Here is a 16,702-nt window from a genome sequence, read left to right as displayed (position 1 = left end):
CCTCAAAAGGAGTCAAAAGCAAGTGCCCTTGGGTACGTTCCTTGTTAAAGCTTCATGAAAAAAGACTCCACTGCAACTGACAGCAGTGATTCAATTAGTGATAGATTTTCAAAGGTAAGTGCAGGTTGATTTATTTTTCTTTATATTTTGTATTTTCTTTATAATTTTGTGTTATATTACAGTATTGTAATAATTTATATATGAATATTTTGGGGTTGTGGAACGAACCATCTAAATTTCCATTTTTTCTTATGGGAAAATTTGCTTTGATATACAAGTGCTTTGGATTACAAGCATGTTTCTGGAATGAATTATGCTCACAAGCCAAGGTTTTACTACATACATATTTTAGCAGTGGTAGGGATCACCAGCCAAGTGCTCAACCATTGAGCTACAATCCAGTCCTAATCTTGTCTTAAATCTCTTTTGTACTCAGTACTACGAAGGAATCTAGGTTTTGCTTTTTGTTTTTTTGAGGCAGGGTCTCGCTATGTAGTTCAGGCTGACCTTAAACTCACTATGTAGCTCAGGCTGGACTTGAACCCATGGGAATCCTTTTGCCTCAGCCTTCTGAGTGCTGGGATAACAAGCGTATGCTACCACGCCCAGCAGGAATCTAGTTTTAATTTTTTCATATGGTGAGCTAGTTTTCTCAACACAATGTATTTAACAAAGAATACCTTCTTCACTAATGAGTAGTTTTATCTTTCTTGTATATTAAGTTCCAGATTCTCATTCTGTCCCATTGATCTGTCTATCCACATACACTATCTCAGTATCTGGTAAGGTAAAGTCACCATCTTATTAATTGCTTTTTTTCTTGCCTTATTTCTGAACTTTAGGTAGAGGGGAAAAAAGTTCAAATAAAAACTTACAGATGAATATTCATAGCACCACTATCCACAACTGCCAAAAGGTGGAAACAACACAAATGTTCATCAGCTGATGAATGGAAAAACAAGATGTGGTATATCCACACAATGGAGTATTATCTAGCCATAAAAAGGAAAGTAGTACTGATAGATACAACATAGATAAAGCCTGACATATGCTATGTAAAAGAAAACAGATATGAAAAGCCACGTATTGTATGATTCGACTTATAGGAATATCCAGAATAGACAAATACATAGAAGGCAGATCACTGAGTACAGGGTCTGTTGGGAGGGAAAAATACAGAGCAACTGTTTAATGAGTATAAGATTTCTTTTTGGAGTGATGAAATGTTCTGGGATAAAATAGTGGCAGTGGGCTAGGTGTGGTGGCACACAACTATCATCCCAGCACTTGGGAGGCTGAGGCAGGAAGACTGCCACAAGTTCGAGGCCAACATGGGTTACATAGTGAGTTCAAGGCCACCCCGGACCACACAACAAGACTCTGTCTCAAAAACAAGGGCCAGGGATTTAGTTCAGTGGTTCCACCACCTGCCTCACAAGTGCAAGGTCCTGAGTTCAATCCCCAGTACCAGAAAAAAAAAAAAAAAAAAAGATAGTGGCAGTGGTTATACAAAACTGTAAGTGTACTAAAAGACACTGAATTATATACTTTAAAATGGTGAACTTTGTTATGAGAAATTCACCTTAATAAAAATAAATTCTATTTCTCTTCTACACAAAGTACCTGAAGATAGGACTACTTTTACATTTCTGAGCTTTTCTTCTTAGCAGTAGGAGCAACAGGTTACTACTATCAGCTTTAGAGTCTACAAAACACTTTGCCATACAATCTTTTTTTCTTTTTGGTACCGGGGATTGAACTCGGGTCCTTGCACTTGCAAGGCAGGCAGCGGCAGAACCACTGAGCTAAATCCCCAGCTGCCATACAATCTTAAACAATTTTCACAGCACATGAGGTAGATATCATCAATCCACATTAAAGATAGGAAAAACTGAGGTTCAGAGATGTATAAAGCCCTATAGTAGAAAGTAGTCTTACTGCTGGTTAATATCAGCAGATTAACCTCCATTATTTTATATTGCCTCCAAGGAAAAAGCTCCAACTTATAATAAGTTTGAAAAAGACTAGGAGATGCAATTATACATAGGCCTCTTGGGCAATTTTTCTTCTTCCACATTTAGAACTTGGTATTCTATAGTGAGCATATCTTTTCACCAGTCAAGTTCAGCATGTTTACAGGGCGCAATAAGCAAAAGAAGACAGTGCATGCTCCTGTACAACTGCCTCATTAACTTACAGTCACATTTCCTATTAAGGATTAACTAGCAAATATCAGTAGTTTTCTAACGGTGCTCTACTGAGTACTACAGAGATTCTTGAGGAGAAAGCAAAGGAATTAGGGTTACCCAAAACCTCCTAACAAGTAGAACAGCCTCTTTCCAAACTGAGGAGTTATTCCTTAAGATACAGTTTAAAGATTTAAAGCTTTAAAAAAAGCAGTTAATGAACATCACTGTGGTACATATATGCATACTCACTTCTTCAGAGTACATCTGCAAAAATCTTTGAGGTTAACCAACATTATATAATTAAGAATGTTTCTAAATACAAGCATAGAAATACTTATATGTCTATCAACAGATGAATGGATAAAGAAAATGTGGTATTTATACACAATGGAGCACTACTCTACCATAAAGATAATTTTCTGTAGGAAAATGGATGCACCTTGAAACCATAACGTTAAGTGAAATATATCAGGCCCACAAGCTTAAGTATCTCATGGTTTCTCTTACATAAGAAACCCAAAATATACATAAAGAGTAAAATAAAAGATAAAAGGAAGTAGGGAGATAGATCTTTCTCAAATGGAAGGGGATCAAAAGATGGGGGGGGAGTGGAGAGAAAGGGGATTGAAAAAGGAATTAAGATGTGTTAAGGACACACACCAACTCCACACAGGAATGTAAGCATTGCATACCATGCACATGTACTAATAAAAATTTTTTTTAAAAATATGTGGAATAATAATTATGTGTGATTAAGGTTATGGGAACACAAAAACACCAAGAGACGAAATTGGAACAACTCATTGGCTAACAACTTATTAAAATTTTCAAAAATTTCTTAGAAAGTCTAATTGTATTATGTTGCCTTTTCACATTTAACAAACTTCAAAATAAAAAATCCCTCCAAAAAAAGGGAAAAAAAGAAAGAAATGCCAAGGGAGTTCTCACTCTATATGTGGTTTATGAGTTTTCTTATTTTTCCAGGCCCAATTACACTATCTTGGCCATCCCCAGTTAGTAAAGTAGGCACAATAACCACACATTGAGAAACAAGTATCTCATCTTAGATGACAGGGTTAAGAAAAGAAGGCCCAACCCAGACGGCATAGCCTGCTAGATGGTGACTAGTTTTAAAGGCTTAGGTGTCATATGGGCATTCCATACACTGTGTACCTTTGTCCCTGCTTGTACGCCATGCCAGCACTTGAACTGGCTACAGGCCAATGTTGTCTGGACAAAGTTTAACCTCTCTTCCTCCTAGGCTCCAGGCTATACCTTGGTTCCCCAGATGACAAACCATTTCCAGAGACAACATATGGCACAATTCACAATCTGAAATATGAAACAGAAGACCTGGGTTCAAATCTTAGTCTAACTTGTTGGTATGGCCAACACTCAAGCCATGAGAGTTGAAGTTCTGGCCTCAACTCATGCCTCAACCCTCTGGGCTTCAGTTCTTCAGTTAACATTGCGCTTACCTCATAGGCCAGTGGTGACAAACCTATGGCACGCATGCCACAGCAGGATGTATCACTGAAAACTCTAAAAAGTTTGCCATCATTGTCACAGGCTATTAAATGGATTAAATGAATACAGTAGTTCCTATCATGCAGGTTACAGACCCCTGGGCAAAGGTGACCATATTATAAGAAGTCTGAATAAGCATATACTAGATAAAAAGGACCATTTAGGGATTAGGACTGGAAGCTGTGGAGTAAAATTATATGGGTTCAAATAATAGCTTTATCACTTGAATAAATTACTTAGCCTTTCTGTCTCAGTTCCTCATTAGTAAGTGGAAAAAACAGAATCATATTGAGTTGCACTGAAGTTCTATATAACTACAGATACATCTATATATACATATATAGATGTCTTATATAGATGAGTACTGAAAATATTAAGAACCAAATAAATGTTAACTAATGTAACTATAATATGTATCTGTTATTCTTTCAAAGTACAGCTATAATTTTGTGGGTGTCCATTGTGCTTTTGTTTTTTTGTGTGTGTGTTTTTGTTTTAAAAGTTTATTATACTTGAAAAAGCAAAAAAACTTCTAAGATAATAGCTATAGAGGAATTTAGTACACTGCCTACCTTGTCCTAGAGCAGAGTAGTTAAGTCTGTGATTTCATTCTTATTAAATTTACTGAGGTTTTTATGGCCCTAAAATATAGTCTATCCTGCAGAATGCCCCATGTGTACTTGTGAAAAATATGTATTCTGCTGTTGCTTGGTAGAGTATTCTTTGTATGTTTGTTAAGCCTAATTGGTTTGTAGTATTAATCAAGTCCTCCACTACTTTAATGATCTTCTGTCTGGCTATCTATTATTGAAAGTGAGATACTAAAGTCTCTATTATTTGTAGGACTACTTTTATCTTAAATTCTGTATTTGCTTCACATATTTTGGAGCTCCTTTGTTAGCCACATATATAATTGTTACATCTTCTTGGTGTACTGAACTTCAATCAATACATACTATTCTTTGTCTCTTATAACCTTTTAAAATTTAAGTCTATAGCTACTCTACTTTTCTTTTCGTTGTCATTTACATGAAATATTTTTTGTGTACTTTCAATTCCTTTGGGTCTTTATATTTGAGGCTCTCTTACCCAGCTTATCAATGAATTAAGGGGAGGAGTTAAAATCCAATCTGCTAATCTGCTCTTTATTAGGATAATCTAACCAACTTATATTTGTATTTAATTACTGATAAGAATTTACTTGTTGGGCCGGGGATTTAGCTCAGTGATTCTGCCGCCTGCCTCTCAAGCGCAAGGTCCTGAGTTTGAGCCCCAGTACGAAAAAAAAAAAATAATAATAATAATTTACTTGTACCACTTAGCTATTTGTTTCTGTATGTCCGCTACTTTTCTCATTTCCTCTACTATAATTTTATTGGTTTTGTTTTTGTGGTAATATAGATTAGTGGGATCTACATCCTATTTGTAAGACTACTTATAGGTTTGGTTTTCCCAATCCAGCGATCTTCTCCCTTCCAACTGAACAGTTGTTTTTTTTTTTTTATACTGGGAATTGAATTCAGGGCTTCAAGCTTGCCAGGCAGGTGCTGTGCCACTGAGCTACATCCTCAGCTCCCAACTGAACAGTTTCTGATAAATATCTCCTTCATGAATCTGTTCCACAATTTTTAAATTTTTCTTTTCTGGCTATGAAAACAGTCTCGTGTTCTATCCTTATATTCATCCACTGAATAATTCACCATTTAGAAAGACAGACAGACAGACACACACACACACACACACACACACACACTTGCAGGTACCCCACAGACTATTCACCATACCACATGAAAAGTTAATTAGTTCATTGTTATTTCTCTGCCTACATGTGGCCCAGCATTAGGCTGGGCCCTGGAATACTTTGGGTCTCTTGGTAAGTGACAAAGAAGTGAGAGGCAAAGTGGCTTACATTGTAGGAACGGGGATGCCTCTGCTTCCACTGCACCAGGAGAAGCTGGGCCACCACCAAGGTCGCGATGAGGATGAGGACCATTTCAGCATGCATGGCTTCATGGCCACGATGTTTGGCATGCATGCGTGCATGCTCAACCCTGAAAGACAAACAGAAGGGGTGAGCCAAGTCAGGGATGGTGTGGTGGTAAAGAGGAAGTGTTTCCCCGGAACACCCTATCAATCTGTAGCTCAAAACATGCTCCTGTGCTTCCTAACTGAAGGGTACCATCCACGTAAATTAGGGGCTAGAAGGACACATGCCCTACATGACAGGCATCTGGGGACAGAATAGAGGCTCTATGGACACAGCAACAAAACTCTCCTATGGGGATTAGAGCTGGGTGGTCTGTTGCCTGACCTTCATGACAGAAATATCTAATGCCCTTCTTGTAGCAATGTCACCATCCATTTCAGTCCTATTTCAACCTGTCACTGGAAGAAGAAAGTAGTCCAGAGAGCTATGGCCATAAAGCCTTAGAATTGTAGTCTACAAGATTTACAACACCAATAAGGGGTAACACTGCAAATGTGTGCTGATCCCAGGGTTAAATTATTGCTTTATTCATCCTACCCTTTTTGCCAGGGCCAGAGATCTTAAAACTCGTTAAAAGCTGAAAAACCTGGACAGCTTCAACTTTATTCTAATACATCAGTGACTTCATCAGCATCCAGAAGTAAATACTGTAGTCTCCTCAAGGGCTCAAGGAAGTTCAGTAATTAGGCAATGTACTTGAAAACTTTTTATAAATCTAAGTCTGGGATTCTCTGGTTTTGAGGACTGGCAGCTAGTGGATTCACTTGACCAATACTGGCAAACTCTTCCCCGACCAGGGGGAATTACATCAGTGGTGCCACTGCCTGCCTTGAAAGTGCAAGCGCAAGGTCCCAAGTTCGATCCCTGGTACCAAAAAAAATCTTCCTCCAGGAACAGTCATCCTACCTCTCTGGGTCAGTCAGCCAAGGATGAAGAACAAGGAAGAAATTAGAGAGAAAACTGAATCTAAATGTAGCCGGCAGCCAGGAGCTTTTATACAAAGTCTTCACACACTAGAGCGGTGATGACAAACCTTTTAGAGCTTTCAATGATAACAAACAACCCGTTGTGGCACGTGTGCCATACATTCACCACCACTGCACTAGAGTAGCAGGGAGGAAAGGACAACATAAATGATGTCTTCATGGAATTGCTAAGGGCACAAGAGAATAACAGCAAAAGAACTCAGTGGAATAAATTATAAGTAGTTAAATGATAGAGCAAATACAGCAAAAAGTTAATTATAGAATATAGTGGTGAGTAAAAGTGTTCAATATACAATTCTTTTTAAGTTTTTTCTTTTAATTTTTTTATACAATTAAAATTTTTCATAATAAAATGTTAGGAGAGGGCCGGGGATTTAGCTCAGTGGTTCTGCCACCTGCCTTGCAAGCGCAAGGACCCGAGTTCGATCCCCGGTACTAAAAAAAAAAAATGTTAGGAGAGAAACTTGGTGGGCAAAGCAAATAGCCAAACACCAATCAGTTAGCCTCAGCCCCTAAGTGTCCCTCTTACACAAAACCACATTGGGTAGAAAAAAATGGAATCAGGAGTCAGAAACTTAGGCTCAGATTCACCTATGGGGTCTTGGCCAAGAAACCTTACATCTTTCCATCACAATTTCTTCATGTGTCAAAAGGACTATGTATCTGTTCTCCCTGTCTCACATGGTTGTTTTAAGGATAGGCTGAACTAAAAGGGTAGAGAATACTTAAGAAAACCTTAAAAATGGATGTGGAGGTACATGCCTGTAATCTCAGCTACTTTGAAGGCTGAGGCAGGAGGATTACAAGTTTGAGTTCAGCCTGGAAAACTTAGTGAGACCCTGTTTCTAGATAGATAGATAGATAGATAGATAGACAGACAGACAGACAGACAGACAGGGCTGGAGACACAGTTCTAGAGCACTTGTAGAGCACTTGTCTTGCATGCATGAGGTCTTGAATTTAATCACTGGTACTACAAGGAAGGGAAGGGAAAGGACGGAAGGGAAAGGAACCTAAGGGCTATAGGCAGTTATAAGGATAGCAAGAAGCCAGGCACACGCTTGTAATCCCAGCACTTGGGAGGCTGAGGCAGAAGGATCACTGGGAGTTCAAAGTCAGCCTGGACTACATAGTGAGTTCAAGGCCAGCCTGGACTACATAGCAAGATCCTGTCTCAAAAACAAACAAACAAAAAAAGATAGCAAGAGATAAGTTTCCTGTTCTAGATAATACATAACTGAATGGATATACACAACCTGAAATCAAAGAAAGGATCTAGAAAAGACCAGAGAAATCATCCAGTTCAAATTCCTGCTCAATGCAAAAATTATTTTTGCAAACTTTGCTTGAATACTTCCACTGGCTGAAAATATAGGCCTTTTAACATAATCTATTCTAGAGCTAGCAGCACCTGGCACATTCTACATACTCAAATTTTCTTATGAATGTCCAATTTTGGGGGGAAAGAAAACTTACTATCTCTCAACATACCTTTTTTTTTTTCAACATATCTTGATTAAAGATGTTTCTAATAATGAGTAAACAAAGTCCACCTTATTACATCTTCAACCACTGGACCTACTCCCATACTCTGGAAAAAACAAAGGACATAGCTACTCCTCTTTCCCAATGCCAGTCTTTCAAAGATCTATCCTAGGGGCTGGGGATTTAGCTCAGTGGTTTCACCACCTGCTGCTCAAGCTCAAGGACCCAAGTTCGATCCCCAGCACCAAAAAAAAAAAAAAGAAAGAAAGAAACAAAGATCTACCGTGACCTTATTAAATCAACAAAATAACAACAAAAAAAACCCTCTCTTGTTCCTGACTCCATCTTTCTGTTCCGTTTAAAAGGCTAACATTTCTAGATCTTTCATCCAGTATTCAAATAACATTGATGTGAAGACTTAAACCTGGTTGTCTTCTTTTAGATGACCCAGTTAGAGATATTCTTAATTAGCAGTATGCAAAACAAAACATGTATGTCCTCAGCAAAGCAGAGCACATTGGTGTTGTCACAGGCCATAAGGGAGATAGCACATTTCTATGAACATCTTCTAAATTATTCAGAATATGTCGGTAGCTGAGGCATACAACTAGTAATTTAGAGATTAAAATCAACTAAAATAATGCTGGGTTTATCATATGAGTCAGTATCCTTACCAATCTATATTTTAATAACTGATAATGTTAATCTAAATTAAGGGCTTTTCTCACTATTAAATTTTATTTGATTGGGCTGGGGATTTAGCTCAGTGGTTCCGCCGCCTGCCTTGCAAGTGCAAGGACCCGAGTTTGATCCCTGGTACCAAAAAAGAAAAAAAAAATTTTTTATTTGGTTGATTTCAGTTCATTGGTCAGCCACCTTGTGAAACGTGTGAGCCAAGCACTGTGAGACACTTTTAACTGATAAGAAATCATGAAAATAAAGTATTTGTTGATTCTTTCTAGTTACAAAGCAGTTCGTAGCAGAAGTGAAATCAGAAGAACTGTCTCCTATTTTTCCAACCAGAGCTCTCCACGATGTATCATGGATAATGACAACAATGTTAATGATGATAATCATCTTCAAAGCAAGCAACACTTACTGGAAGCTCACCATATGCAAGCACTGCTCCAAGAATTTCACATATATTAATCCTCACAACTCTATGAGGTATAGAGACTCTTATAATCCTTGTTTTACAAATGGGGTAAACTTAGGCAGTGAGAAGTCAGGTAACATGCCTGAGATCACACAGTTAAAGGCAGAGCTGGTATTCAAACCCAGATTGTTGGATGACATTACTTGTTTACTCCCTAGCACAAAGGGAGCTACCCAGGAATGACCCAGATATTTGGAGAGATCCCAAAAGACCTGTCCTGTCATTTATAAGTCATTGCCTCCCACGGACAAGGAAGAAAAAACTCTTAGCTGAGTTAACCTGCAGTTCCCAGCTTGTGGGACATACTTACCTCCACTGCTCTTCTGGTGAGAGTTCTGACATATCAACCTGTGGAGACACCACCAGAAAAATCCGTTATTATCTCAGAACTGCCCCTGCCCAATATAAGGTATTCACACATTCATCAATGCTTTTTGCATGCAAAATGTTTTATTGTTCTTTAAAAGGGTTCAGCGTTTGGTTTTAAATCAGGTTACACACCTTTTATCCAATCTGACATCTCTCACCATCTCAAACTGGCTTCAGCTAGCAATATTTCATTAAATCCAAATGAAAAAATTATTTTGAGGAGGGAAAAAATCTACTTCTGGAACAATTAACATTAGTCTGTACTTTAAGATAAAATGGGGGCTAATGTTTCATGTTGCTTTATATACCCTTCTCTTCACAAGGAACCAGGAATGTAATTCTCCTAAATCAGATAGGCACTGATACTGATGGGACAATAAGGACATATGCACACACACACATGTACAAATGTACAAATTCTTCCACACAACAAAATCCAGAGCACTTCAAATAGAAAAGGTTTGTGACAGCATTAATCAAAACTCTTGGCATTGGCTGGGATTTAGCTCAGTGGTTCCGGTGCCTGCCTCGCAAGCGCAAGGTCCCAAGTTCGATTCCTGGTACCAAAAAAGGTCTACTTTTTTGTTTTTGGTACCGGGGATCGAACTCGGGACCTTGCGCTTGCGAGGCAGGTAGTGGAACCACTGAGCTAAATCCCCGGCTCCTAAAAAGCATTATATTGTTTTCCTTCCTGGGATGAGGGAGGAAAGAATGTACAGGTTTGCATTTAGCTAAAAAGTCAAAGTAACTCCGGCAATAAGAAATAGGTAGTTCACACAGCCAGCCGACATTGTTAGTACCACACAAGGCCCAGTCACACCCACTGGCCCAGCCGACGCTCACTAAACGGGACACTTATGGCTCTGCACAGTGAATTCCAGCAGGACACGATGACTCTGAGCCTGTATTCAAAGACTTAAAAGCAGGGTACTATTAAGCATGTAATAGAGAGTACAAGAGCCCTGAGAGTACCCTCCTCTTCCTCTGTTAATACAGTCTGTTTATAACTGCCTTCCACAAATGAGGAGATAAACAGCACACTACACACAGCAGAGAATCTGCAAAAAATGCTACTACACCATTTCACAAACAACACAGTCCCTTTGCTCCTCATTGGGTTGCTTGATGTCTCTTCTACCCTGTTATAGCCTGTCAGTGCAAACATACTCGGTACTGCTGCTTCTGAACCACTGTTTCTTTTTTTTTTTTAAATCTAAAAAAAGAACCTGGTAAAAAAGTAACAAGGCAATCAGTGGTTAAACTGAACTGTACATATACAGAGCAGTTCAAAAAATAACCACCGCAGGCATTTCCCAAGACCAAAATATTGTGAATTTGCTATTGCTCCTTTGACCATTTCTTTCTTTCTTTCTTTTTCTTTGGTACCAGAGATCGAACTCAGGACCTTGCGCTTGCGAGGCAGGCAGCAGAACCACTGAGCTAAATCCCCAGCCCTCCTTTGACCATTTCCGAAAATTCAGAATATAAATATGTTCTAAAATAAAAATTTTAAGCTATCGGCATTCTCTGACATCACTAGAGAATCAGAGTTCTGCTACAGCCCCACAATTTTATAATTTGTACAAAGTGTGCTAATTCTCTGCCTGGATATATTTTTAGTGATAGCCTAGAGTCAGACTGCAGAAAACAAGTTTCTGCAATACTCACTTTGCTTCCCTGGTGGGGAAAGAGAACTCTCAGCTAAGTTCTTTAAGGAGAAAGACTTATCTTCAAATGCCATTTCCGCACTAATTTACCTAAAGGCTCTTGGTTATTTTGCCTAATGTTCAATCAGGACTTTGAGGAAAAGAAACTAATTTGAACACCCCATTATCAGTAAAGACTAAAAACAACCTGGATCATTACATACGTATATTTAAAATCATTTTATATATATATATATATATTTTTTTTTTTTTAAATATAACTATAGAGAGAATCATTATATATGTTTTTCCTAAAAGTGCCTAGGGGAGCTTAAGGCTACCAGACTGTACACAAATCTACAGCAAGATTTCTATTTCATCTACAATGTGTATCAGGAAAGGGAGGGGGCGGGAGAAAGAAGAAAAGAGAGAAAATATACACTTCCCCCTAAAAATTATCCCATCACAGAGAGATATATGTTCCAAGCATAAAGGAAGAGTGTACTCCCCAAACAGATGCTTATGCACAGGCTAATATTCTGCTAATTTTCACTAGTGACCTATCCTGGAAAACTTTAAAGAAGATTTTGAAATAATTCAATCCTGGCAAAAATTAAAATTCCAAAATTAGAAGCAAAATTATCTTTCACTGAATCTTTTTCTTTTCTTAAACATTTTATTCATGTTGTTGAGGAATTTGTTTGCTTTTTTCCAATCAGTCAGAGAGTGGTTGAGGAGGACTGAATCCATCATCATTACTTTGATGACACAAGATTTCAGATTCACATTTCCAAGTACGAAAAGTTCTAACTGTAAGTAAGCATTTGTTTATATTTCTTTTTACTGAATACAGCAACGCCCAATGGTATCTCTGAAGTGTAATCTCATCTTAGGTTGGTATTTCTCCAAGTAAAGCAGCTGCTTAGAATTGAATGCTCCCCTTCTTTTTTGTCTTCTGAACTTAACTGCATTCCACATTCAATTAAAGCAAGTGCAACCAATACAGGTTCCTTTCACAACCCTGAAACACAGCAACCCTGTTTTTAGCAGGTTTAGCCAATCATTTACTACTGTATATGACAGGGGCTGGCACTCCATCGTCAAATGGCCAGTCTAGAATGCAGACTCCTTCTTTTTCAGCTGGAACTTCATCATTTGTAGCATCACAAACTCTAACAAAATTTGTCACTCCTATTTGTCTGGCATAGCTATTCAGTATAAAGAGGTTCTTCCATGTCAATGGTCCATCCCTTTTGCCATTACATGGCTGCACAATTTGTCTATCCATGGACTAGTAGATGGAAAACTGCCAGTTTTGGCATTATGAATAAAGCTTCAATAAACATTATACAGAAAAAATATGCTTACTTTTTTTCCATTTTTTTAAAAAAGCCAACTATTTATTTTTTCATGACGTTTAGCTTTTGCATTTTAAAAACTTTTTTTGGTTGGTGTTTTTTTGTTTCGGTTTTTGGTTTTTTGAGACAGGGTCTTGCTATGTTGCCCAGGTTAGCCTTCAACTCACTGTGTAGTCCAGGCTGGCCTTAAACTCTTAACAATCTTCCTGCCTCAGCCTCCCAAGTGCTGGGATTTTAAAAACTTTTTATTAGGATATGTTTGCAGTACATGTTTATATTCCTTGTGTGGAGTTGTTACATGTATATAACACATCCTAAATTCCTTTTTACACTTCCTTTCCCTCCACTCCCTTTCTTCCTCCCTATTGTAGTCAGAGTTTTTGGCAAGGGAATACATTTAATACAGGACACATAATTTATAAATTATTTTATGATATTTACCCAAAAAGTCAAATATGGAGGAGTTCAAGAGGTTAGCCACACACTAGAAGCCTGAAGAATCCAGCCAAGGGCCTGGATCTCACAGCAATATCCCATACAAGTCCAGCTAAAGGCCTCGAGTCCAAGGCAATGTCCTCCATGAATCCAGCCAGTGGCCTAGAGCCCACAGCAATGTCTCATGCTTGTGTGTATTAAGGATCTGCACCAGGAACGCCCAAAGACCGGTGGTGGAAACCAGAAAACCTACAACAGTGGGGTGAAGGATCTGTGCCACCAGGCTGAGGGATTTACATTGGAGCCAGGAAATGATGCTCACGGTGAAGATGAGAGCTCCCTGACCAGAACAGCAGCTGTTCCCAGAGACAGTGAGGCCCCAGCTCCTCCTCCTCCGAGAACGGCCAAGTTTGCATCAGGAAAACCATCCACAACAAGCTTCTCCTAGAAAACCAACAGCCCACGATCTTCCCCTCCAGTTCTCCTTTTATGGCTATTGGCAACAATCCTCAGGTAGGTCTTTCACGATGATTCAGTTCAGCTGGGTGTTACAAGTTGACCATTAGTTAATTCACCACACTCCCTCTCTCTATATATATATTGTTTTGGTACCGGGGATCGAATTCAGGTCCTTGCGCTTGTGCAGCAGGTGGCAAAACCACTGAACTAAATCCCCGGCCCATCTCCCTCTATCTCTTGATTCCCTTTCAAACTGAGAAAGATCTATCTCCCTACTTTCTATTATATAACTTTGTTTTGCTCTTTACAATTTGGGTTTCTCATATACAAGAAATCATATGATATTTAAGCTTGTGTGTCTGATTTACTTCATTTAACATTATGGTCTCGAGGTGCATCCATTTTCCTACAAATGACTCAACTTTATCTTTCTTATGGCAGAATAGTACTCCATTCATATAAATACCACATTTTCTTTATTCATTCATCTGTTGCTGGACATATGGGCTGCTTCCTAGATTTAGCTATTATGAATTGTTCTGCTATAAAAATGGGTATGCATGTATCACTATAATGTTATGTCTTTAACTCTTTTGGGAAGATAGGTAGGAGGGAAATAGTAGGGTCAACTGGAATTTCTAGTTTTAGTATTTTGAGAAATCTCCAAATTTCCATTGTGGCTGTACTAGTTTACATTCACACCAGCAATGTAGAAGGGCCCACCCTACATTCTTTCTGAGCAGTGGGATCTCAGTGTTGTTTAAATTTGCATTTCTCTAAGGGCGAACAATGTTGAACATTTCTTCAAATATTTATTGGTCATTTGTACTTCTGTGAAGTATCTATTTCACTTGCCCATTTTTTGATTGGGTCTTTTATTTCAGGGGATCTAATTTTTTTGAGTGCTTTATATATTCTAGATATTAGTCCTCTAGGGAAATAGCCAGCAAAAATTTTTCCCATTCTGTAGATTGTCTTTTCACTCTGTCGGTTGTTTCTTTTGCTGTGCAGAAGCCTTTCTATGATCCCATTTGCTGATTCTTGGTACTATTTTCTGTGCAACTGGAAGGACTTTAGAAAGTCCTTCCCTATACCTATGACTCAGTTTTACCTATTTTATCTTCCAGCAGGTAAAGTGTTTCTATTTAAACATTTAGTTCTTTGATTCATTTTGATTTTAGTTTAATACATGCTGAGAGCATATGGGTCTAGATTAAATCTGGATAGGCAGTTTTCCCAAAAGTCAACTATTTCTTTTTCTTTTTCTTTTTTTTTTTTTGGTACCGGGGATTGAACTCAGGACCTTGCACTTGTGAGGCAGGTGCAGTGCCACAGAGCTAAATTCCCGGCCCTAGTTTGATTTTTTTTTTTTGGTACCAGGGATTGAACTCTGGACCTTGTGCTTGTGAGGCAGTTGCCAGAAACACTGAGCTAAATCCCTGGCCCCCTATTTGATTTTTTGAGACAGGGTCTCACTATGCAGTTCAGTCTGTCCTTGAACTCACTGTGTAGCCCAGGCTGGCCTCACCATTATCTTCGTGCCTTGGCCTCTTGAGTGCTGGGATCACAGGCTTGCGCCACCACACCTAACTCCCAATCTGAGCTTTGTAGATTAGGGAAGGCTTTTGGGAAGAGACGTAAAATACTTTCCAGATAAAAAATGAGCAGGATGTGACAGGGGGTGCCTGTAATCCCAGCTACTCAGAAAGCTGAGGTCCCAGAATTGCAAGCTCAGGCCAGCTTGGGTAATTTAGTGAGACTCTGTTTCAAAATAAAATTTTTAAAGGGGCTGGGATTGTAGTTCAGTGGTAGAGCACTTGCTTACTAGCACACATGAGGTGCTGGGTTCAATCCCCAGAACTAGGGGTGGGGGATGAAAGAAATGAGAGAAATATACAGTATTCCAGGTAATGAAACATGGACATGAAGGAATAAAGTTGTACAGTATACAGAAAGTATGACTAGGGCAAAAATATGAGTCAGAATTAGTGGGAGATGATGCTAGATAAAACTGTCATATAATTCGATATGACTCTAAGTGGCCCCATGGCAGCAGGTACAACATTAGACCAGGGCAAAGTGAGCTTTAGTCCCTGCCCCACTATTAACTAGTACAGTATTTCAACTTCAAAATTCTGGTTGTCTTGGCACTGATACTTAGGTGGGAGAGAGGGTGTCCTGCGCCTTGCTAGGGGCATCCCCCCAACCTCATTTGAAAAAACTAAGAATGTCTATAGACAGATGTACCCTAGCTAACAAAAACTGCCCTCATCAAAAACCACTGCTCTAGAATACTACTACTAAAGTATCTAAGTTCAGGGCTCAAGTCTTCTAATTCTTTGTAGCCATACAGAAGCTTACCCAAGTTTCAGTACAGAAGTCACTCAATAAATTCTTACAGGAATTGAACTGAAAATGTTCCTTAATATAGAGATAAAGGCCTTAGATACACTTAAATGAATGAACAAATATTCCTTTAGTATTTTAAGATGTCCCAGGCCCAGTTTCCCATTATTATAACTTCAGAAAAGTACCTTAAAAGAAACCTGAAATCCCAGCACTCTGAGAGGCTGAGGTAGGAGGATCAAAAATTTGAGCTGGGCATGAGCAACTTAGAAGACCCTTTCTCAAAAAAATAAAAAAATAAAAGAACTAGGGATGTAGCTTCGTGCCAAGGCCCTGGGTTCAATTCCCAGCACTGCAGAGGGGATAAAAAAGAACACATGACACAAAACAGGCAGAAATCCGTTCTCCCAGCGAGTCATATCAGCATGAAGCCACATATTCACCAGGCACTCTGTGTGTGTGCCCTAAGAATGCCTATCCCTATCTAAGGAGGGCTGTCTGGATTAACATGTCCCAGCTAAGTTAAAAGATTCCCAAGGCTTTATCAAACCAATCTGGGCAATAAAGTCAACCACCTTCCTTCCTTCACTACCTGGAGATGTTTAAATCAGAGAGGAAATGCTTGAAAAATAACTGATAAGCATCTGGGAAAGGAATATTCATTTGACACCAAGGAGTACCCAGAAAAACATGCTAAAAGTTACATGACAAAGCAAAACAAGCACATGTTCAAGGAAGCAAGACAAGTTCATTAAAGGG

The 16,702-nt window shown here is 38.8% G+C and overlaps 1 protein-coding gene across 3 annotated transcripts in view; it reads right to left on the bottom strand.

Moving 5' to 3' along the window:
• Window positions 1-16,702, bottom strand: part of Rnf121 (ring finger protein 121) — an 82,805-nt gene that overhangs the window by 32,865 nt on the left and 33,238 nt on the right. For all 3 annotated transcript variants that reach the window (XM_004863443.4, XM_021243348.2, XM_087211861.1), the window contains exons 2-3: window positions 9,641-9,678; window positions 5,626-5,767 (exon numbers count right to left, since the gene is read on the bottom strand). In XM_004863443.4, coding sequence (XP_004863500.1) covers window positions 5,626-5,767; window positions 9,641-9,678 — 180 coding nt within the window. The remainder of the gene's footprint in view (window positions 1-5,625; window positions 5,768-9,640; window positions 9,679-16,702) is intronic.

Source organism: Heterocephalus glaber, unplaced genomic scaffold (genome assembly GCF_053883595.1).
Source record: "Heterocephalus glaber isolate CG9 unplaced genomic scaffold, H.glaber_assembly_v1.0 deba00001428, whole genome shotgun sequence".
NCBI classification, from domain to species: Eukaryota; Metazoa; Chordata; class Mammalia; order Rodentia; family Bathyergidae; genus Heterocephalus; species Heterocephalus glaber.
Note: the sequence above shows the minus strand (reverse complement) of the source record. Positions and strands in the feature narration are given on the sequence as shown.